This window comes from Cherax quadricarinatus, chromosome 15 (assembly GCF_038502225.1).
Source record: "Cherax quadricarinatus isolate ZL_2023a chromosome 15, ASM3850222v1, whole genome shotgun sequence".
Classification (NCBI taxonomy): domain Eukaryota; kingdom Metazoa; phylum Arthropoda; class Malacostraca; order Decapoda; family Parastacidae; genus Cherax; species Cherax quadricarinatus.
Window position 1 is genome coordinate 41443372 of NC_091306.1, and position 23219 is coordinate 41466590.

A 23219-nucleotide genomic window follows, 5' to 3' on the forward strand; every position below is an offset into this window, starting at 1 on the left:
ATCAAGTAGTGAAGACCACAGTGTTGGGAGCATATACATGTATCCCAGCTAAGTACCGTAAGCTTTTCAAACTAAGCAGGCGGCAGCTTGGTCAATCCCTGGTGGATTTTGTGAGACAGCAAACCAAAGCTTTTACCAGCTGGTATAAAGCAAGTGGTGTCACCTCCTTTGAGGAGCTGGTACAGTTTATTCTGATTGATAACCTGCTGGAGTCTGTGGGACCAGAGGTTCGAGTCTTTCTGCAGGATAGTGGACTTAACCACTGCATTGGAGGCAGCCAGGTTGGCTGATACCTTCTAAACTAACCGCTCCTTGTCCAAGCAGTCCCGTCTCTCTTTTCAACAGCCTGGCATGAGCAGAGATCATCAACCTTGGAGAATGAAGTGCCAGCCGGTGGGAGAACGTCTACATCAGCCAACTAAGTCACCTGGTGAGCCGCGCTTCTCAACTTATGGTCCACCTGCTGAGAGACAAACTACTCATGGTGCATCTCGACAACAGTATCCAGAGAGACACCAGCCAGAGCGACACCAGTTGCAACGTCCGCAGGGAGTAAAGGGCAAGCCTGTCGTCTGCTTCCTCTGTAACAAAGTAGGTCATATCCGTCCCAACTGCCCCCATAAACCCCAACCCGTTGGGAAAATCTCTAATATCCCTTGTAACATATCCCTGAGAGAAGTAGAAAAAGGTATGGCCCCTTATTATTGCAAGAGTCTTATTTCCCTTCAGGAAAACTCAGAAACAAATGAAGTCAAAACCTTTAGAGATACTGGAGCATATTGCTCACTTATAAGACAAGGAATATTAACCCTTTCAAAGAACACTTCCTTGAATTATTCTCTTTTATTGGAAGCATTTGGAGGAGCTATATATTCTATCCCTTTGCATAAAATTTATGTACAGCAAATATCACACTGGGTACTTGACTGTGGGGTGTCTCCAAGGGATTCCCCATGAAAGATGCCATGTTATTACTGGGTAATAGCATTACTATTGATAGTGCGTGTCCTGAACCTATAATGATTAATTCTTCTCCGGTGTTGGCCATAACTCGGGCAACATCTCAAGGGTTGTCTGGCGAGAATGTTGACCTATCCTTGGACGACTCCGATCTCAGAATAGCCACTTTGTTTTACGAGGAAAATGGTCAGAGCCTCGTAGATCAAGTGAACAGACCCCAATCAAGCCTTTCTATTCCCAGGTTGCAGGATTGCCAAATATATCTGTTTCCATGCCCGAGGGACTGTCCTTCCGGGAGGAACAATTAAAGGACCCTTCTTTAAAATTCGCCTTTCAGGCAGCCGTGGGTAAATCCTCTTTGGATCATCCGGTCAAGTATAAACTTAAAAACGATTATTTGATCTGCACTGAGACTGGTATGGAGATAGAGGGCTGGCAATTGTCTGACAGGTTAGTGGTTCCAACAAAGTATTGACCTCAAATATTAAATATAGTTCATAATACTTCATTAGGAGGTCACTTAGGAATTACAAAAACCTTGTATAGAATCACAAAAGAATTTTATTGGCCAAAATTAAAGTAGGATGTGAAGCATCATATTAGGTGTTGCCGAGAATGTCAGCAAGTAGGAAAACCTGGACATTCCATTAAACCTGCACCTCTCCAACCTATACCTGCTGATGGAGAACCTTTTGCAGATTTAATTATAGATTGTGTAGGTCCACTACCTAGGTCAAAGTCTGGAAATCAGTATTTATTTATGATTATGGATAGAGTAACCAGATATCCTGAAGCAATTCCCATGCATAGTATTAATACTAAAGCTATTCTCAAGGCATTAACCAAATTTATTTCTTGTTTTGTCATTCCTAAAACTATTCAAAGTGATCAAGGTACTAACTTCACTGCCAAAGCATTTAGGGAAGCATTAACTAGGCTAGGGATAGTCCACAACTTATCCACTGCCTATCATCCTCAGTCCCAAGGCGCCTTGGAAAGATTCCATCAGATGTTAAAAACCATGATGAGAACTTGTTGCATGCACTTTCCTACAGAATGGGATGAATCACTACCTTTGTTGCTGTTCTCAGTACGAGAGACGGTGCAAGAGTCTACAGGGTATAGTCCGTTTGAGCTGATCTTTGGGCACAATGTACGAGGTCCTCTTCGGGTGCTCAAAGAAGGATGGATGGGAGAAGACGTTAGTTCAACACTCTACAACCCGTCTTCAAGGTTGCAGGTGGCACGTCAGTTAGCCAAGGCTAACCTAAAGACAGCTCAAAGTAAGATGAAACAGAGGTATGACAGAAGTGCACAATTCCGCTCCTTCCATCCAGGAGACAAGGTGTTGGTGCAGGAACCTATACCTGGCCACACCTTGAAAGCTAGATTTACGGGACCTATGCAGATTGTAAGTAGATTATCTGATGTAAATTATGTGGTAGCTCCCATTAATAAGACCTCAAAAACTAAAACTTACCACATTAATCAATTAAAATCTTTTCATACACCAGATAAAGTCAAAGTAATGACTCTGTCCTCTACCTCTGAGGACGACTCTGATTCTTTGCACTCTATCTTTGAAATTAATGTTAAACTTTCAAATTCTGTCCTCAAGGATCCTAGTCCTTTAATGGAGGGACTATCTGAAACGCAAGCAACAAGTTTAACTGACCTTCTACAGTCATATCCTAATATTTTTTCGGATGTGCCGAAAAAACGTACGTTAGGTTATCATGATGTACAAGTGGGAAACTCTAAACCTATTAAACTCTCCCCCTACAGACCTAATCCTGAAAAGCAGAAGCTACTTCAGCAGGAAGTAGAATTTCTGTTAGAGCATGGTTTAGTGGAAGAGTCATCTAGTCCATGGGCTTCACCGTGCATGGAGGGTTTCGTATGTGTACAGACTACCGTAAGGTGAATGAGGTCACAATTACAGATGCTTACCCTCTTCCTCATCTGGATGACGTAATTGACTTTGTGGGTAAGGCTACTTTTGTGTCAAAGTTAGATCTCCTCAAAGGTTATTATCAGGTACCTTTGATGGATAAGGCAAAGGAAATCTCTGCCTTCGTAATTCCAGGTCATTATCAATACACAGTTACCCCCTTCGGAATGAAAAATTCCCCCTCATCATTCCAGAAACTTATCCATCAGGCTATTAAAGGACTTGAAGGCATGGCAGCATACCTAGATGATATTGTTGTGGTATCTGATACTTGGGATCAACACCTACTTAGACTTAAGGCTCTTTTTGAGACCTTTCAGAGTTCCCATTTAACAGATAATTTATCTAAATCTTTCTTTGGCCAGGCCACTGTCACTTTTCTAGGCCATGAAGTAGGTAGTGGTAAAGTTGCTCCTAAACTTGCTAAAGTTTTTGCTATTAAAGATTATCCAGTTCCTCACGATAGGAAATCTCTTCAACGTTTCCTAGGTATGATAGGATTTTACAGAAGATTCTGTAAGAATTTCTCAGATATTGTATCCCCTCTTACCTCTCTTACCAGTCACAAAGTTCCCTTTAATTGGACCCCAGATTGTAACAATGCTTTTGATAAAGCAAAAAGATTATTGTGTACTGCACCCATTCTTTTGTCTCCAGACTTCTCCAAACCTTTTTCATTACAGGTTGATGCTTGTGAGTCTGAGGTTGGGGCAGTACTATTGCAAAACGGGAAAGAGGAGCTGCCGCCTGTAGCCTTCTTTTCAGCCAAGTTCCAGCCGCATCAGAGGGCTTACTCTACCATTGAAAAAGAAGCCCTCCCGCTGGTACTGGCTTTGGAGCATTTCGATGTTTATGTGGCCCAGACATCGCAGGTGGTCACCGTCTACAGTGATCACAATCCTCTAGTATATCTCCAAACCATGAAGAACCACAACACAAGGCTCATGCGCTGGACGCTAAGGCTGCAGCCCTATAATATTACCATTAAACATATTGCCGGCAAAGAAAATATGTTGGCAGACTCTTTATCTAGAGTCTAATACCATTATTTACTTAGGTTAGGATGTTAGGTTACTTGTGGTAACCCCTATTAAGCTCTTTTTTTTTATCCCCTGGTGTGGGTTTTTTTTTAGTGAGGGGATGCGGGCTACTGTCCGCTGTATCTTGGACCTATGCTAGCCCGACTGACTGCTGTCTCACTCTGAGTTTAGGGTTTGGCTTTTGGTCACAAGAAAAGCTGAGCTCTATCTAAGAGTTGGATGGTGGAGAGGAAAGGCGGTCCCATTATTTTGTGCCATGGCGGCACGGTTACCACTGGGAGGTGGCAGCCTAATCCTGAGCCTTCTCAGGGTGGGGGTGTGGCATGCAAAGAGTACGTAACCTTTATTCGGCGCATGTACACACCCTCATTTACAGGCTATCTCCCCCAACCAGCGAACCAGGTTGCTGAGAGTTGATGATGGGGCCCCGTCGTTCAACTAGTGACCAGGTTCCAGCCAATAAGAAGATGGTTTTGGCAATCGCAGAGGTTATGTGGGTACCACTCTCCTGTCTGCCCTTGTCATTCCCATTCTAGAGCTGGTTGAAGCATGGTCTGCTATCTTGTGGCTTCTATTTCTGCCTTGCTTACTGTGGAGTGCACTAATAGCTATCACTGTATATAGTGTACATATTGCTGTTCTAAATTGGTGAAGGATAATATAAATCAAAACTTTTCTGCTGTGTTTATTTTGCTCCCTTTACACCCAGGATAACAGGCCATTTGAACTCCTGGGTTGTAATAGCAAGTGTATTATAGAAGAGGCCTGGGAATGTGATTAATGAACAAAGGAAATGTTATAGTGCCAGGAATGTCTACACTGTTTATTTTGGATTATTTTTTAAATTAGTTTTTTTTTAATTTTGTGCAAAAGTGGCCAAATTACCGACTGCACGTTTTAAGGGTAGTTGAAACAGTTGAGCTCGGTTGATAAAATGGAAGGCAAACAAGCAAATCAGCTATCTGGTGAAACGAAGCTTAAAATAGGACTCAAAGTCGGTGAAATCACCAATGTCTAAACTGTGCCAAGAACATTGAATTTTCGACTGTGTAATTCTGTAAGTTTCCTATCAAATTTCCTTTTTTATCATTGCCCTCAGAAAAAGATTTTCTACCATTTCAGAATTTTGTTTTTTAATTGGAAACTGAGAGCAATATTAATTTTGAGGGTCTGGACAGTGTACTGATTACCAGCAATTCAATAGTGTGCTGTACTGGCATGTGAGCAGGGTAATATTTTGTGAAGAGATTCACAGAAACCAGTTAGCCAGACTTGAGTCTAGAAAGTGGAAAGAATAATGCCTGCACTTTAAAGGAGGGGTTTGGGATATCTGATGTTTAGCGACATCTAAACTGTCGTATCTGTATGCCTCTGTAGAGTGATAATGTGAGCGATAGTGGAAGTTTGTTTTTTTCTGGGTCACCCTGCCTCAGTGAGAGACAGCCAGTGTGTAAAAAAAAAAAAAATTATTTCTAGTTCTAGTTTCTTAAATTTTGTTTAAAATCTAAAAACAGAAGTGAATGGAACAGTGAGCCAGAGCTAAGTAAAGAGGTCTCACCTTGGAAAGTGTGATAGCTGACTTGGTTTTCTGAGACTCGAGAACATCCTCGTCTATTTCTTCATCCAAGCTACTTATCTGTTTCATCTCCTCCTCCAAATTACTTGTGTCCATCAAATTTCTACCAAAGAAAGCTTCCTGCAACAAGAAAGTTACACAAAACTGTTATCGCGACAGATTCATGGGGAAGTACTAAACCCATAAGGGTGACATAGTGCCTGGAAGGAAAGGGTGCCCCATCTCCTTGGATCAAGAGCTCTTCACGAGCATTAAGATACCTCCCCCCCCCCCCAATTTAAAGAATATACAAATTAAAAGAAAATTTACAAACTATTTTTAGCACAACAGCCATCTCCCATTCAGGTTGAAGGATCCATAAAGGAAAACATTTACTCCTATTCACTCAATAATTGTTATATCCTAAGTATGATAAATCAGATGTGTGTGCATGTTCTCTGAATAATTCATCTACACCATAAGTATGAAATGTCATAATTCAATTGACCCCCTGAACTACAATATTCACACCCGACCTTCAGGACTCAAATACAGCTATCTGTTTCCCTGAATCCCTCCACAAATGTTACCTCACACTCCAACATAATTACACATTAACATTATATGAAGCTAGTATCAAAACACACAATTGCTTGCCTTCAAACTGTAAGTGGTATTTGACACCTCACTGGTTTAAAATGATGTAATTGTCAACACTTCAAAACACTTCTAATGCACTTTTCAATTCATTTCAATTTTCCTGAATTTTATTATGAGATTGTTACACTATACTCTCTCTAATAATATATATAGGTATATATATCTATATATATATTTCTTTCTTTCACCACACCGGCTGAATCCCACCAAGGCAGGGTGGCCCAAAAGGAAAAAATGAAAGTTTCTCCTTTTATATTAAGTAATACATACAGGAGAAGGGGTTACTAGCCCCTTGCGCCCGGCATTTTAGTCGCCTCTTACAACACGCATGGCTTACGGAGGAAGAAATCTATTCCACTTCCCCATGGAGATAAGAGGAAATAAACAAGAATAAGAACTAGAAAGAAAATAGAAGGAAACCCAGAGGGATGTGTATATATATGCTTGTACATGTATGTCACCCTGCCTCGGTGGGAGACGGCCGAATTGTTGAAAAAAAAAAAAAAAAAAAAAAGTATGTAAGAAAGAGATGATTGTGGATGTTATGAATGAGAAGAAACTGGATGTCCTGGCTTTAAGTGAAACAAAGGTGAAAAGGGTGGGAGAGTTTCAATGGAGAGGAATAAATGGGATTAGGTCAGGGGTTTCAAATAGAGTTAGAGCTAAAGAAGGAGTAGCAATATGTTGAAGGATAAGCTATGGCAGGAAAAGAGGGACTACAAATGTATTAATTCAAGGACTATGTGGAGTAAAATAAAGATTGGATGTGAAAAGTGGGTTATAGTAAGCGTGTATGCACCTGGAGAAGAGAGAAGTGTAGAGGAGAGAGAGAGATTTTCGGAAATGTTGAGTGAATGCGTGGGGAGTTTTGAATCAAGTGTGAGAGTAATGGTGGTTGGGGATTTCAATGCTAAAGTGGGTAAAAATTTTATGGAGGGAGCAGTAGGTAAATCTGGGGTGCCAGGGGTAAATGTAAATGGGGAGCCTTTAACTGAGATATGTGTAGAAAGAAATTTGGTAATAAGTAATACATATTTTATGAAAAACAGGATAAATAAATATACAAGGTATGATGTAGCACGTAATGAAAGCAGTTTGTTAGATTATGTATTGGTGGATAAAAGGTTGATGGGTAGGCTCCAGGATGTACATGTTTATAGAGGAGCAACTGATATATCGGATCATTATTTAGTTGTAGCTACAGTTAGAGTAAGAGGTAGATGGGAAAAGAGGAAGGTGGCAACAACAAGTAAGAGGGAGGTGAAAGTGTATAAATTAAGGGAGGAGGAAGTTCGGGTGAGATTTATTTTTTTTTATTATCATCACACTGGCCGATTCCCACCAAGGCAAGGTGGCCCGAAAAAGAAAAACTTTCACTATCATTCACTCCATCACTGTCTTGCCAGAAGGGTGCTTTACACTACGGTTTTTAAACTGCAACATTAACACCCCTCCATCGGGTGAGATATAAGCGACTATTGGCAGAAAGGTGGGCTAGTGCAAAGATGAGTAGTGGGGGAGTTGAAAAAGGTTGGATGAGTTTTAAAAATGCAGTATTAGAATGTGGGGCAGAAGTTTGTGGTTATAGGAGGGTGGGGGCAGGAGGAAAGAGGAGTGATTGGTGGAATGATGAACTAAAGGGTGTGATAAAAGAGAAAAAGGTAGCTTATGAGAGGTTTTTACAAAGCAAAAGTGTTATAAGAAGAGCAGAGAATATGGAGAGTAAAAGAAAGGTGAAGAGAGTGGTGAGAGAGTGCAAAAGGAGAGCAGATGATAGAGTGGGAGAGGCACTGTCAAGAAATTTTAATGAAAATAAGAAAAAATTTTGGAATGAGTTAAACAAGTTAAGAAAGCCTAGGGAACGTATGGATTTGTCAGTTAAAAACAGAGTAGAGGAGTTAGTAGATGGGGAGATGGAGGTATTAGGTAGATGGCGAGAATATTTTGAGGAACTTTTAAATGTTGAGGAAGCAAGGGAGGCAGTAATTACATGCACTGGCCAGGGAGGTATACCATCTTTTAGGAGTGAAGAAGAGCAGAATGTAACTGTGGTGGAGGTACGTGAGGCATTACGTAGAATAAAAGGGGGTAAAGCAGCTGGAACTGATGGGATCATGACAGAAATGTTAAAAGCAGGGGAGGATATAGTGTTGGAGTGGTTGGTACTTTTGTTTAACCCTTTACCGGGCAGACCCGAGTGTAGGCGGTCATCATAGCGTGGTTTTTTTGCGCACGTCCTACAACTCCCGCCGCGTATCTAGGTTCCCATTCTCTATTTCTGACCAATCACAGACCTTCCCTGAGTCGCCCAGGCTGAGCGGTGATGGCGGCTGCTCGCTTCCCATTGGTCGAGACAGCAGAATGTAAACACTTCTACCTTGCCGGCGCCAAAACTCGTGTTTCTCGGTATAGTGCTCCTTATATACTGAAGCATTTCACCCAATACAATGTCGGTAAGTACTGATTTGTGTGTCTAGTGTGTAAATGAATAGTTTAGCCATATTTTGATATATATATGAAGGCGTTGTGAAGCATATTACGAGTGCACCATGCAAATGAAAAAAGTGCAACAAAATAGGACCAAGGACGGCCGTTCCTGCCCTTTTAGGTGCAGTTTTCAAGTTTCGGTATATAAATATTTCCATAAAATTTGGTAGTGTATATATGAATTCAGTAATGGTCTGGGTGTGTACAGAACGTTTTTATTGTCCTTCCAGATCAATAAGAAATTGTTCTACGGTGAGTCCTCCAAGGATAAGTCGAGATTTGTCTGTGTTTGGGATGACAGTGACTCAGATCAAGATCCAGATGACCTGGAAGTGGTGGAAACTGATGATGAATACTTGCCACAAGATGCAGAGGTGCCAACAGATGAGAAGGAAGCTATGCCACCATCCAAAAAGAAGAAATTGAACAAGAAGAAGATACTTGCTTACATGCAAGTATTGCAGCAACAAGAATAATCATGTCGCATCTTCATTTTCCTGTGCCACATGCAAAGTAAATCTATCCATCAAGAAGGATAGAAATTGTTTCATAAAGTTTCATTGCAGAAATTAGTGATGTAAAAGGATTGTTCTTTCTCAGGGAACTCAAGAATATTTCATTTGTAAGTTGTATCTCATTGCAATGTGTCATTGTTGATAAGTAGTTCCTACTTCTATTTTTTTACTGCTTATAAATTGTTCAGAAACAAGTTCCATTTATGTTTTTTATATTGTCTACTTTTATAATAAATTTAAAAAATATTTATTTCGTTTTTTTTCAACAATTGCAACCTTGCAACATTCTAAATTGTTATACCCCAAACGGGCAGGACCGCATATACTCGGTGTTCGAATATCTGCAATTGCCCGAGATGTTACTTTCACAACTCTGTTTGGATGGTCTCAGTGACCTTACATCGAGTGGCTCTATCTCCTCATACGAAATCACTTTCAAAATCTGCATTTTAGTCTGCCTTGCCCTCTGAAGGGTTAATAAATGTATGAAAGAGGGGAAGGTACCTAGGGATTGGCGGAGAGCATGTATAGTCCCTTTATATAAATGGAAAGGGGACAAAAGATATTGTAAAAATTATAGAGGAATAAGTTTACTGAGTATACCAGGAAAAGAATATGGTAGGGTTATAATTGAAAGAATTAGAGGAAAGACAGAATGTAGGATTGCGGATAAGCAGGGAGGCTTCAGAGTGGGTAGGGGATGTGTAGATCAAGTGTTTACATTGAAGCATATATGTGAACAGTATTTAGATAAAGGTAGGGAAGTTTTTATTGCATTTATGGATTTAGAAAAGGCATATGATAGAGTGGATAGAGGAGCAATGTGGCAGATGTTGCAAGTATATAGAATAGGTGGTAAGTTACTAAATGCTGTTAAGAGATTTTATGAGGATAGCGAGGCTCAGGTTAGGGTGTGTAGAAGAGAGGGAGAATACTTCCCGGTAAAAGTAGGTCTTAGACAGGGATGTGTAATGTCACCATGGTTGTTTAATATATTTATAGATGGGGTTGAAAAAGAAGTAAATGCTAGGGTGTTTGGGAGAGGGGTGGGATTAAGTTATGGGGAATCAAATTCAAAATGGGGATTGACACAGTTACTTTTTGCTGATGATACTGTGCTTATAGGAGATTCTAAAGAAAAATTGCAATGGTTAGTGGATGAGTTTGGGAATGTGTGTAAAGGTAGAAAGTTGAAAGTGAACATAGAAAAGAGTAAGGTGATGAGGGTATCAAATGATTTAGATAAAGAAAAATTGGATATCAAATTGGGGAGGAGGAGTATGGAAGAAGTGAATGTTTTCAGATACTTGGGAGTTGACGTGTCGGCGGATGAATTTATGAAGGATGAGGTTAATCATAGAATTGATGAGGGAAAAAAGGTGATTGGTGCGTTGAGGTATATGTGGAGTCAAAAAAAGTTATTTATGGAGGCTAAGAAGGGAATGTTTGAAAGTATAGTAGTACCAACACTCTTATACGGATGTGAAGCTTGGGTGGTAAATGCAGCAGCGAGGAGACAGTTGGAGGCAGTGGAGATGTCCTGTCTAAGGGCAATGTGTGGTGTAAATATTATGCAGAAAATTCAGAGTGTGGAAATTAGGAGAAGGTGTGGAGTTAATAAAAGTATTAGTCAGAGGGCTGAAGAGGGGTTGCTGAGGTGGTTTGGTCATTTAGAGAGAATGGATCAAAGTAGAATGACATGGAGAGCATTTAAATCGGTAGGAGAAGGAAGGCGGGGTAGGTGTCGTCCTCGAAAAGGTTGGAAGGAAGGGGTAAGGGAGGTTTTGTGGGCGAAGGGCTTGGACTTCCAGCAGGCGTGCATGAGCGTGTTCGTTAGGAGTGAATGGAGACGAATGGTATTGGGGACCTAACGATCTGTTGGAGTGTGAGCAGGGTAATATTTAGTGAAGGGATTCAGGGAAACCGGTTATTTTTATATAGCCGGACTTGAGTCCTGGAAATGGGAAGTACAATGCCTGCACTCTAAACGAGGGGTTTCGGGATATTAGCAGTTTGGAGGTATATGTTGTGTATCTTTATATGTATATTCTTCTAAACTGTTGTGTTCTGTGTGAGTGAGGTGAGTGTTGAATGACAATGAAAGTAAAAAATTTTCTTTTTGGGGATTTTCTTTCTTTTTTGGGTCACCCTGCCTCGGTGGGAGACGGCCGACTTGTTGAAATATATATATATATATATATATATACATGATTGCTGATGTTATGAATGAAAAGAAGTTGGATGTCCTGGCAGTAAGCGAAACAAAGCTGAAGGGGGTAGGGGAGTTTCGGTGGGGGGACATAAATGGGATTAAATCTGGAGTATCTGAGAGAGTTAGAGCAAAGGAAGGGGTAGCAGTAATGTTGAAGGATCAGTTATGGAAGGAGAAAAGAGAATATATATGAATGTGTAAATTCAAGAATTATGTGGATTAAAGTAAAGGTTGGATGCGAAAAGTGGGTCATAATAAGCGTGTATGCACCTGGAGAAGAGAGGAATGCAGAGGAGAGAGAGAGATTTTGGGAGATGTTAAGTGAATGTATAGGAGCCTTTGAACCAAGTGAGAGAGTAATTGTGGTAGGGGACCTGAATGCTAAAGTAGGAGAAACTTTTAGAGAGGGTGTGGTAGGTAAGTTTGGGGTGCCAGGTGTAAATGATAATGGGAGCCCTTTGATTGAACTTTGTATAGAAAGGGGTTTAGTTATAGGTAATACATATTTTAAGAAAAAGAGGATAAATAAGTATACAAGATATGATGTAGGGCGAAATGACAGTAGTTTGTTGGATTATGTATTGGTAGATAAAAGACTGTTGAGTAGACTTCAGGATGTACATGTTTATAGAGGGGCCACAGATATATCAGATCACTTTCTAGTTGTAGCTACACTGAGAGTAAAAGGTAGATGGGATACAAGGAGAATAGAAGCATCAGGGAAGAGAGAGGTGAAGGTTTATAAACTAAAAGAGGAGGCAGTTTGGGTAAGATATAAACAGCTATTGGAGGATAGATGGGCTAATGAGAGCATAGGCAATGGGGTCGAAGAGGTATGGGGTAGGTTTAAAAATGTAGTGTTAGAGTGTTCAGCAGAAGTTTGTGGTTACAGGAAAGTGGGTGCAGGAGGGAAGAGGAGCGATTGGTGGAATGATGATGTAAAGAGAGTAGTAAGGGAGAAAAAGTTAGCATATGAGAAGTTTTTACAAAGTAGAAGTGATGCAAGGAGGGAAGAGTATATGGAGAAAAAGAGAGGTGTTAAGAGAGTGGTGAAGCAATGTAAAAAGAGAGCAAATGAGAGAGTGGGTGAGATGTTATCAACAAATTTTGTTGAAAATAAGAAAAAGTTTTGGAGTGAGATTAACAAGTTAAGGAAGCCTAGAGAACAAATGGATTTGTCTGTTAAAAATAGGAGAGGAGAGTTATTAAATGGAGAGTTAGAGGTATTGGGAAGATGGAGGGAATATTTTGAGGAATTGTTAAATGTTGATGAAGATAGGGAAGCTGTGATTTCGTGTATAGGGCAAGGAGGAATAACATCTTGTAGGAGTGAGGAAGAGCCAGTTGTGAGTGTGGGGGAAGTTCGTGAGGCAGTAGGTAAAATGAAAGGGGGTAAGGCAGCCGGGATTGATGGGATAAAGATAGAAATGTTAAAAGCAGGTGGGGATATAGTTTTGGAGTGGTTGGTGCAATTATTTAATAAATGTATGGAAGAGGGTAAGGTACCTAGGGATTGGCAGAGAGCATGCATAGTTCCTTTGTATAAAGGCAAAGGGGACAAAAGAGAGTGCAAAAATTATAGGGGGATAAGTCTGTTGAGTATACCTGGTAAAGTGTATGGTAGAGTTATTATTGAAAGAATTAAGAGTAAGACAGAGAATAGGATAGCAGATGAACAAGGAGGCTTTAGGAAAGGTAGGGGGTGTGTGGACCAGGTGTTTACAGTGAAACATATATGTGAACAGTATTTAGATAAGGCTAAAGAGGTCTTTGTGGCATTTATGGATTTGGAAAAGGCATATGACAGGGTGGATAGGGGGGCAATGTGGCAGATGTTGCAGGTGTATGGTGTAGGAGGTAGGTTACTGAAAGCAGTGAAGAGTTTTTACGAGGACAGTGAGGCTCAAGTTAGAATATGTAGGAAAGAGGGAAATTATTTCCCAGTAAAAGTAGGCCTTAGACAAGGATGTGTGATGTCACCGTGGTTGTTTAATATATTTATAGATGGGGCTGTAAGAGAAGTAAATGCGAGGGTCTTGGCAAGAGGCGTGGAGTTAAAAGATAAAGAATCACACATAAAGTGGGAGTTGTCACAGTTGCTCTTTGCTGATGACACTGTGCTCTTGGGAGATTCTGAAGAGAAGTTGCAGAGATTGGTGGATGAATTTGGTAGAGTGTGCAAAAGAAGAAAATTAAAAGTGAATACAGGAAAGAGTAAGGTTATGAGGATAACAAAAAGATTAGGTGATGAAAGATTGGATATCACATTGGATGGAGAGAGTATGGAGGAGGTGAATGTATTCAGATATTTGGGATTGGACGTGTCAGCGGATGGGTCTATGAAAGATGAGGTGAATCATAGAATTGATGAGGGAAAAAGGGTGAGCGGTGCACTTAGGAGAATGTGGAGACAAAGAACTTTGTCCTTGGAGGCAAAGAGGGGAATGTATGAGAGTATAGTTTTACCAACGCTCTTATATGGGTGTGAAGCATGGGTGATGAATGTTGCAGTGAGGAGAAGGCTGGAGGCAGTGGAGATGTCATGTCTGAGGGCAATGTGTGGTGTGAATATAATGCAGAGAATTCGTAGTTTGGAAGTTAGGAGGAGGTGCGGGATTACCAAAACTGTTGTCCAGAGGGCTGAGGAAGGGTTGTTGAGGTGGTTCGGACATGTAGAGAGAATGGAGCGAAACAGAATGACTTCAAGAGTGTATCAGTCTGTAGTGGAAGGAAGGCGGGGTAGGGGTCGGCCTAGGAAAGGTTGGAGGGAGGGGGTAAAGGAGGTTTTGTGTTCGAGGGGCTTGGACTTCCAGCAGGCATGTGTGAGCGTGTTTGATAGGAGTGAATGGAGACAAATGGTTTTTAATACTTGACGTGCTGTTGGAGTGTGAGCAAAGTAACATTTATGAAGGGGTTCAGGGAAACCGGCAGGCCGGACTTGAGTCCTGGAGATGGGAAGTACAGTGCCTGCACTCTGAAGGAGGGGTGTTAATGTTGCAGTTTAAAAACTGTAGTGTAAAGCACCCTTCTGGCAAGACAGTGATGGAGTGAATGATGGTGAAAGTTTTTCTTTTTCGGGCCACCCTGCCTTGGTGGGAATCGGCCAGTGTGATAATAATAAAAAAATTCTCACATATGCCTGGTAGATGTCCAAGCCACTTACACACAAAACCTCTTTTACCTCCTACCTCCAACCTTCCCTAAGGTTACCCCTACCCTTCCCCCCCCCCCCCCCAAGTCATCCTATTTTGTTACATCCTCTCTAAATGTCTGAACCACCTCAATGATCCCTCCTCAGCCCTTAGAATAAAACTTTTAGTAATCCTGAAGCTCCTCCGAATCTCCAAACTACAAATTTACACCACACGTTGCCCTCAGATACATCTCTACTGCCTTCAGCTGCCTCCTCATTGCAATATTCACAACCCATGCTGCGCAGCCATAAAAAAGTGTTGGTACCACTATACTCTCATACATTCCCCCTTTTGCCTCCAGGGATAACATTCTTTGTCTCCACAGTTGCCTCAGTGCACCACTCGCCTTTTTCCCCCCGTGCCAATTCTTGGGTTCACCTCGTCTTTCATAGACCCATCTTCTGACAAGTCTACTCCCAAATATTTGAACACACTCACTTCCTCCATATTCTCTCCTTCCAATATGATATCCAATCTTTCTTAACTTAAATTGTTTGTTACACTGTACATCACCTTGCTCTTTCATGTGTTCACCTTTAATTTCATTCTTTTACACTTTTTTTTTTTTCAACAAGTTGGTCGTCTCCCACCGAGGCAGGGTGACCCAAAAAAGAAAGAAAATCCCCCAAAAGAAAATACTTTCATCATCATTCAACACTTTCACCACACTCACACATTATCACTGCCTTTGCAGAGGTGCTCAGAATACAACAGTTTAGAAGCATATACGTATAAAGATACACAACATATCCCTCCAAACTGCCAATATCCCAAACCCCTCCTTTAAAGTGCAGGCATTGTACTTCCCATTTCCAGGACTCAAGTCCGACTATAAGAAAATAACCGGTTTCCCTGAATCCCTTCACTAAATATTACCCTGCTCACACTCCAACAGATCGTCAGGTCCCAAGTATCATTCGTCTCCATTCACACCCTCTTAAATTCATCCACCAACCTTTGCAACTTCTCTTCAGAATCTCCCAAAAGCACAGTGTCATCAGCAAAACCAACTTTGACAACTCCCATTTTCGAACTAGATTTTGTATATTTTAATCCCACCCCTCTCCCCAACACCCCAGCATTCACCTCTTTTACAACTCCATCTATATATATGTTAAACAAGCATAATGACATCGCACATCCCAGTCTAAAGTCTAATTTTACTAGGAAGTGCATCTGTCTGGTGTTCAGCAGATAGAGGATCAAACCTCCTCCACCACATTTTGCACTGAATGACCCCACATGGGTTTAGCACTTTACACGAATTAAAGAAACAAACATCCCTCTCTTCAACATACCCTAACCTGAGCCTCACTATACTCATAAAAACTCTTAACTGCTTTCAGTGAATGTTTAAATGTGAACACTTGGCCAACACATTCCTTACCCTTCCTAAAGCCTTCTTGTTCATCTGTGATCTTGTTCTCTGTTAATAACTCTACCACACACTTTACCTGGTATACTTAACAGTCTAATTCCCTTATAATTCCTTTGTACCCCTATCCTTTACACAAAGGAATTATGCATACTGCCAATCCCTATGCATCTTTCATTCTTTATATTTATTGAACAAAAGTGTTATCCACTCCAAAACTATATTCCCACCTCCTTTTAACATTTGTCTTCATTCCATCAATCCCAACTGCTTTACCCCTTTTAAATATTTTCACACTGCTTTAATCACCTCCACCACACTAACATTTGGCTCTCTCTCACTCTCAAATAATGCATGAAATAACTTCCTTCATTTCCTCCTCTTCCTCTATTTCCACCATCTTCCCAATACCTCCAACTCCCTATCTAATAACCCCCTTTCTTCTGTTTTTAGCTGTCAAATCCATTCATTGTCTAATCTTTCCCAACATATTAATCTCACTCTTAATTTTTTTTTATTCTCAGCAAAATTTTTGGACAGAACCTCACCCACTCTCTCATTTGCTCTCCTTTTACACTCCCTCACCACTCTCTTTTACTCTCCATATATTCCAATCTCCTTGTATCACTTCCACTTTGTAAAAACATTTCATAAGTTTAACTTTTTCTCCATTATCACTGCCCTTACCTCATCATTTCCACCAATTACTCTTCTTCCCTCCCATACCTACCCTCCTATATCCAAAAACTTCTACTGTATTCTTAAATCTACCCGATAGCTCTTCAATCTCCTTATTACCCATACTCTCATTAGCCTATCTTTCTCCAAATAACTGCTTATATCGTACCATAACTACCTCCTTTTTTCGGATTTTAAAAGTTCACCTCTCTTACTCATTGATGCCATTTTCCTTGTACCCCATCTGCCTCTTGTTCTCACTGTAGTTACAACTAAATAATGATTTGATGCATGTGTTGGCCCCCTATAAAGATGCACATCTTGAAGTCTACCAATCAACCTCTTAACTATACACAAATAACCCGCACATAAAAGAGAGAAGCTTACGATGACGTTTCGGTCCGACTTGGACCATTGACAAAGTCACACTAACCAGAAGTGGAGCAGGACGGCTATATATAGGCAGGAAGAGGTCGTGGTGGTGGTGGTAGTGGTAGTGGTAGTGGTAGTGGTAGTGGTAGTGGTAGTGGTAGTGGTAGTGGTAGTAGTAGTAGTAGTAGTAGTAGTAGTAGTAGTAGTAGTAGTAGTAGTAGTAGTAGTAGTTGTAGTAGTAGTTGTAGTAGTAGTAGTAGTTGTAGTAGTAGTTGTAGTAGTAGTTGTAGTAGTAGTTGTAGTAGTAGTTGTAGTAGTAGTTGTAGTAGTAGTTGTAGTAGTAGTTGTAGTAGTAGTTGTAGTAGTAGTTGTAGTAGTAGTTGTAGTAGTAGTTGTAGTAGTAGTTGTAGTAGTAGTTGTAGTAGTAGTTGTAGTAGTAGTTGTAGTAGTAGTTGTAGTAGTAGTTGTAGTAGTAGTTGTAGTAGTAGTTGTAGTAGTAGTTGTAGTAGTAGTTGTAGTAGTAGTTGTAGTAGTAGAAGAGGTAGTAGTAGTAGAAGAGGTAGTAGTAGTGGTAGTGGTAGAAGTGGGAAATAAGGAGGACGAGCCAGTCAAATACAAAGGAAGGGAAGCACTGCAAGAGAGCTAGGTGCCCACTGAGGGAGAGCAAGCGCACTGAGGTGCGTGAAAGAGGAAGTGGGAAATAAATGAAGAAGGAACAGAAACACGAGACAGAAGAGAGAAAGACAACCCTCTTCCCCTTTCCTCTTTCCTTTTCTCCTCTGGGTTGTCTTTCTCTCTTCTGTCTCGTGTTTCTGTTCCTTCTTCATTTATTTCCTACTTCCCCTTTCATGCACCTCTGTGCGCTTGCTCTCCCTCAGTGGGCACCTAGCTCTCTTGCAGTGCTCCCCTTCCTTTGTATTTGACTGGTTCGTCCTCCTTATTTCCCACTTCTACCACTACCACTACTACTACCTCTTCTACTACTACTACTACAACTACTGATGAAATTAAGACACATGTGCGGCGTCTGGTTGTCTTTGTTGTGGACGTTTCGCCATCCAGTGGCTGGCTGGATAGCGAAACGTCTACGATAGGGATGCCCGGGTGTTGCGCATGTGTCTTAATTTCATCTTGTCGGTATTATATACCATTCTGGTACTACTACTACTACCACCACCTCTTCCTGCCTATATATAGCCGTCCTGCTCCACTTCTGGTTAGTGTGACTTTGTCAATGGTCCAAGACGGACCGAAACGTCGTCGTAAGCTTCTCTCTTTTATGTGCGGGTTATTTGTGTATCGTTCCAGTCACGGTATTGTGCCTTTTTTTGTTATTTAACCTCTTAACTACCAATACATAGTTCAACAAATTGTCATTATGCCCTACATCATATCTTGTATACTTATTTTTCTTCTTTTCCTTAAAATATATATTACCTATTACCAAACCTCCTTCCATACAAAGTCAGCCATCAGAACAAAATCAAACTCTACCACATACCAGGAGGTAAAAAAAAAGTCAAATACTGTACTGAGGCATCTATGAAAAGAAAACAATCAGTGGAGGAAAAAAAAATGTATCAGAACATAGTGGTAGCAACACTTTACAATGGGTGTGAGACATGGGTTTTGATTTTTGCAATAAGGAAGCAACTAAAGACAGAGAAGATGGAATGTTTAGGAGGAATGTGTGATGTGAATATTATGCAGAAAGTTAAGTGTGGAAATTAAAAGACAATGTTAGGGTCACCAAAGGGGACAAGTCTGAGGGCTAAGAAGGGGTTGCTTAATTAAGTGGTATAGATATGTAAAGAAGATGGAAAGGGATAGAATGGCAAATTGTATCTATCTAAGGTGGAAGGTAGCAAAGGAAGGGGTCGTCCCAGGAATAGTTGAAGGGACGGGGTGAAGGAGGCTTTGAATTTTGGGAGCTTGAACATTCAGCAGGCTTGTGTGAGCATGTCAGACAAAAGTGAATGGAGCCAAGTGGCTTTTTAATATAAGTGCTTCTGAAATGTGAGCAAGGTAACATTTATGAAGAGTTTCTGACAAACCAGTTCATTTGTCAAGGTTATATATATCACTTAAACAGAGATATAGATTGCAACCTGAATGTAAGATGGAAACTTCTCAAGAAGCTTTATTTTCTTTTTTGTGCGCCAATTACTTCTCTTCCGCCGAAGCTCCAACACTTGAGGATCTAAGGTAGCCTCTTCTCGTGCTTTCTCCTCTTCTCTTTTACCCCGCGCCCGAACTTGGAAACCTCCAATGCCTAATTTGAAAAATGAAGTAAACAAACAAATCTTTTAACAGAGCCAAAGGAAACAAATTTAATATGTTTAGTATTAAAATGACAAGGCAAAATATAGTTTTACATATGATAATCAGTACACATACACTGATAAATAAAACCAACCTAATGTTTTAATGTTGCGGTATCTGCGTTTCCTTAATGTGAAGGTTCCGGGTTCAGGGCCTGGCAATGTGTAGAATCCTTCAGGCAAATCTGGAGGTGTACCATCATCCTGCCAAAAAAAGCAAATGATCAATGGTAAAATCCACATCCATCCTTAAAACTGTAAATCTTTTATCAGATTCCACTCACTTTAGTCTTATCTGATTCAGAAAAATATGGACTTTCATGCTATAAAGAACAATTTTATATTTTTTTCAAAATCTTCCTACACACACAGGAATTTTTTTCTGGGTATCCCACAATTTAAATGTTGTACAGTATACCGTCATTTAACACGGTAGTTACGTTCCTGAAAATGCCATGTTAGATAAAAACAGTGTTAGATGAACTGAAGAATTTATGGGAAAAATAGGGTTACATTCCTGGAAGCCCCAAAAAAGCCAAACAACTTTTTTAGGCCTCAACATCTTACAAAAATAAAAGTGAATATGTAATTGTAGTTCATTGCTGTGATGTATTATGTTGTTTTTACTGGTTAAGGCTACAAATGTAACAGAAATAATATTATTTCTTACCTTAAATTGTGGGTGCTGGTGTTTGTGGATGACTTTCAAGAATGGAGTTATGATGTGGCCCTAATGGGCTGAGGTGGATGGTAGAGGTTCTGGTACAAAAGTCAATGGTTGTACTGGAGGATCTAACTTTAAGTCGTTCAATCAGTCATTCAGTCAAGTCAGTAAGTCATTCAGTCAAGTCAGTCAGTCGTTCACTAAGTCAGTCACACAAACTCATGTTTACCTCTTTTTATGTGTACAAAGTAACCCTTCATTATGGTTATCTCTTGTCTAATATCTTTGTTTTCTTCGTTAATTCTAAGATTTAAATTCTTTTACCTTTTCTTGCCTCTTTCAGCAATACTGGTATGCCTACTGGGTGTCATGATTGCTTGGCAGATACAAGATAGAGTAATTAAAGTCCAGAGGACTGGACTTGACACGTATGAGGTACGAATGCTGGGATGGTGGGGTGGTGTCCGGGGAAAGAGGGGGTGAGCATGGCAGGAGGTCTTCACGGTTGATCCACAACAAGGTGGCCGCTTGAGGAAAAGGAAATTTGTTTTTTCCTTCCCACAAACTGAACCGTGTTAAATTAATTTTACAATGTGTTAAATAAAATTGTGCCGCAATTCTTCAATTATGCTATACCCAAATCATGCCAAATAAACTCATGCTAAATGATGGTCTACTGTATATTAAATTAATATAGACATTTTCATTAGAAACACACTACATATCACAAGCATAATACATACAACCATAGTGGAACGAATTGACATAAATATGAGATGTGTAGCCAGGTGGCATGTAGGAGTGACGGCAAGAATTACGTTTTCTCTAGCCCAACACAAGAGAAGCTGTATACAGTACAGTATTAATGGAGGTAACTGTAAAAAATTATTCCATTCATATGCCTTCACTCATATCATCAGTCACTTTAACCCTTTGACTGTCGCGGCCGTATATATACGTCTTACGAGGTACCGTGTTTGATGTATATATACTCATAAATTCTAGCGGCTTCAAATCAAGCAGGAGAAAGCTGGTAGGCCCACATGTGAGAGAATGGGTCTGTGTGGTCAGTGTGCACCATATAAAAAAAAATCCTGGAGCACGCAGTGCATAATGAGAAAAAAAAAACTCCGACCGTTTGTTTTTAATTAAAATGCCGAATTTGTGGTCTATTTTCGTATAGTATTTATGGTTGTATTCTCGTTTTCTTGGTCTCATTTGATAGAATGGAAAACAAATTATAGAAATAGAGGTGATTTTGGTTGATTTTACTATAAAAAGAACCTAGAAATGGAGCTCAAAGTAGGGGAAATGTTTGATTTTTGCCAATGTTCAAAAGTAAACAAATGATGCCATTGTCCAATAAATCTCCAACTAGCCATTCTAATATGCAGTCAAGAATGGGTTGATGTTATTTATACAATTATTACAGTATTGCAGTAGTCTGCATAATAGTAAGTCTTCTATTTTTTGTTTGAATAAAAATTCAAAATAGAAAGCAAGAGTAATATCAGAGGGGCCTGGAGACATGACTGATGAGCAAAGAAAATGTTATTTTAGAGCCAGGAATGTCTGCATTGTTCATTCTGGACCTTATTTTGAAATTGTCATATTCTTTAGTTTTCGTGAAATTGGCCAAATTGCAAATTTCTGACCACATTATTAGGTAGTTGAAATCGGTAAATGGGCAGTTTCTTGTACTCAATCGATAGAAAAAATGGAGTTCTAAAGAAATAGCTATGAGTTTGAGCGACTGGAACAATGGAATTAGCCGAAAATAGGGCTCAAAGTGGGTGAAATAGCAGATTTGTAAACAGCGCCGAGGTCGCTAACTTCGCGAGAGCATAATTCCGTCGGTTTTCCATCAAATTTTGTTTTTTTTGGTGGCATTACAATCGGGAAAAGATTCTCTATCATTTCATAAGAAATTTTTTTTTTTTTTTTTTAAATTTTGCGACACCAGGAGACACCTCAGGATTGGGGGTTGCGACAGTCAAAGGGTTAAAAAATGGTGTGTTGCATGAGAATGGGAATGATGCTGTTATTTATTCTAGTGAACCAACATGACAACAACTTATACACTATGTAAGTTGTTTGTATTGTGGGAAAAAAAAATTCACAAAACCATGCATAATGCAAAATGAATATGTATGAACAACAAATGGACAGGTCTTAATATGCATTTGTCTGACTGCCCTCGGTTTGTTTACATTCTACACGCCTTTCATTTATGATGATAATAATAATAATAATAATAATAATAATAATACAGTGGAACCTCAGTTTTCATGATTAATTCAATCCAGAAAGTCTAACAAAAACCAAAATGAACAAAAACTGAAGCAACACGTATTTCCCATAAGAAATAATGTACAGTGGACCCCCGGTTAACGATATTTTTTCACTCCAGAAGTATGTTCAGGTGCCAGTACTGACCGAATTTGTTCCCATAAGGAATATTGTGAAGTAGATTAGTCTATTTCAGACCCCCAAACATACACGTACAAACGCACTTACATAAATACACTTACATAATTGGTCGCATTCGGAGGTAATCGTTATGCGAGGGTCCACTATATATGCAATTAATCCGTTCCAGACTTGGACTTGGACTTCCAGCAAGCATGCGTGAGTGTGTTAGATATGAGTGATTAAGTGACGTGGGCAGGCAGGCTAAGGTTAAGAACCTCAATATGCGTATGTCCCTATACAGTAAGGCCCCGCTTTACGGCGTTTCACCTTATGGCGTTCCGCTAATATGGCGATGTCAAATTATGACCAAAATTTGCTATACGGCAAGCGGTCTTTCAAATATGCCCCCCCCCACCCGTTTTGTTTACATTCTCCGTGACCACATCTATTATGTCAGGAAACTTTCCAAAATTTCAAGTGTTTTAAAGTTACTGCATATTTTATATGTACTCTGATAATTATACTTATGTGTACCTGTACCTAAATATACTTACACACTGTGCTGGTGTCCAGGTACACATTAAAATCGCCAAGTCTCTCTCTACTCATGACGCCAGTACTACGTAATAATAATCACTCTTGGGCATACCAAATGTCTTATTTTACATCAATATAGGCATTTTCATTAATCCATCTATGATATTTTCCTCAAAATTATATATGAAACCTGTTGCATAGCATATAAACATGATACATACACTCACAGAATAAAAATTGATGTAAAAATGAGATTTGTTTACAAAGCAGCTGTGTAGGTAGTGTT

At 40.0% G+C, this 23219-nt stretch overlaps 1 protein-coding gene across 1 annotated transcript in view; it reads right to left on the reverse strand.

The window, feature by feature from the left end:
- The window catches only part of LOC128703308 (histone-lysine N-methyltransferase 2C), a 394589-nt gene that overhangs the window by 229758 nt on the left and 141612 nt on the right, over positions 1-23219 (reverse strand). The window contains 3 exon segments of the mRNA XM_070085312.1: positions 5510-5647; positions 19108-19271; positions 19416-19524. Of these exon segments, the coding sequence (XP_069941413.1) occupies positions 5510-5647; positions 19108-19271; positions 19416-19524 (411 nt within the window).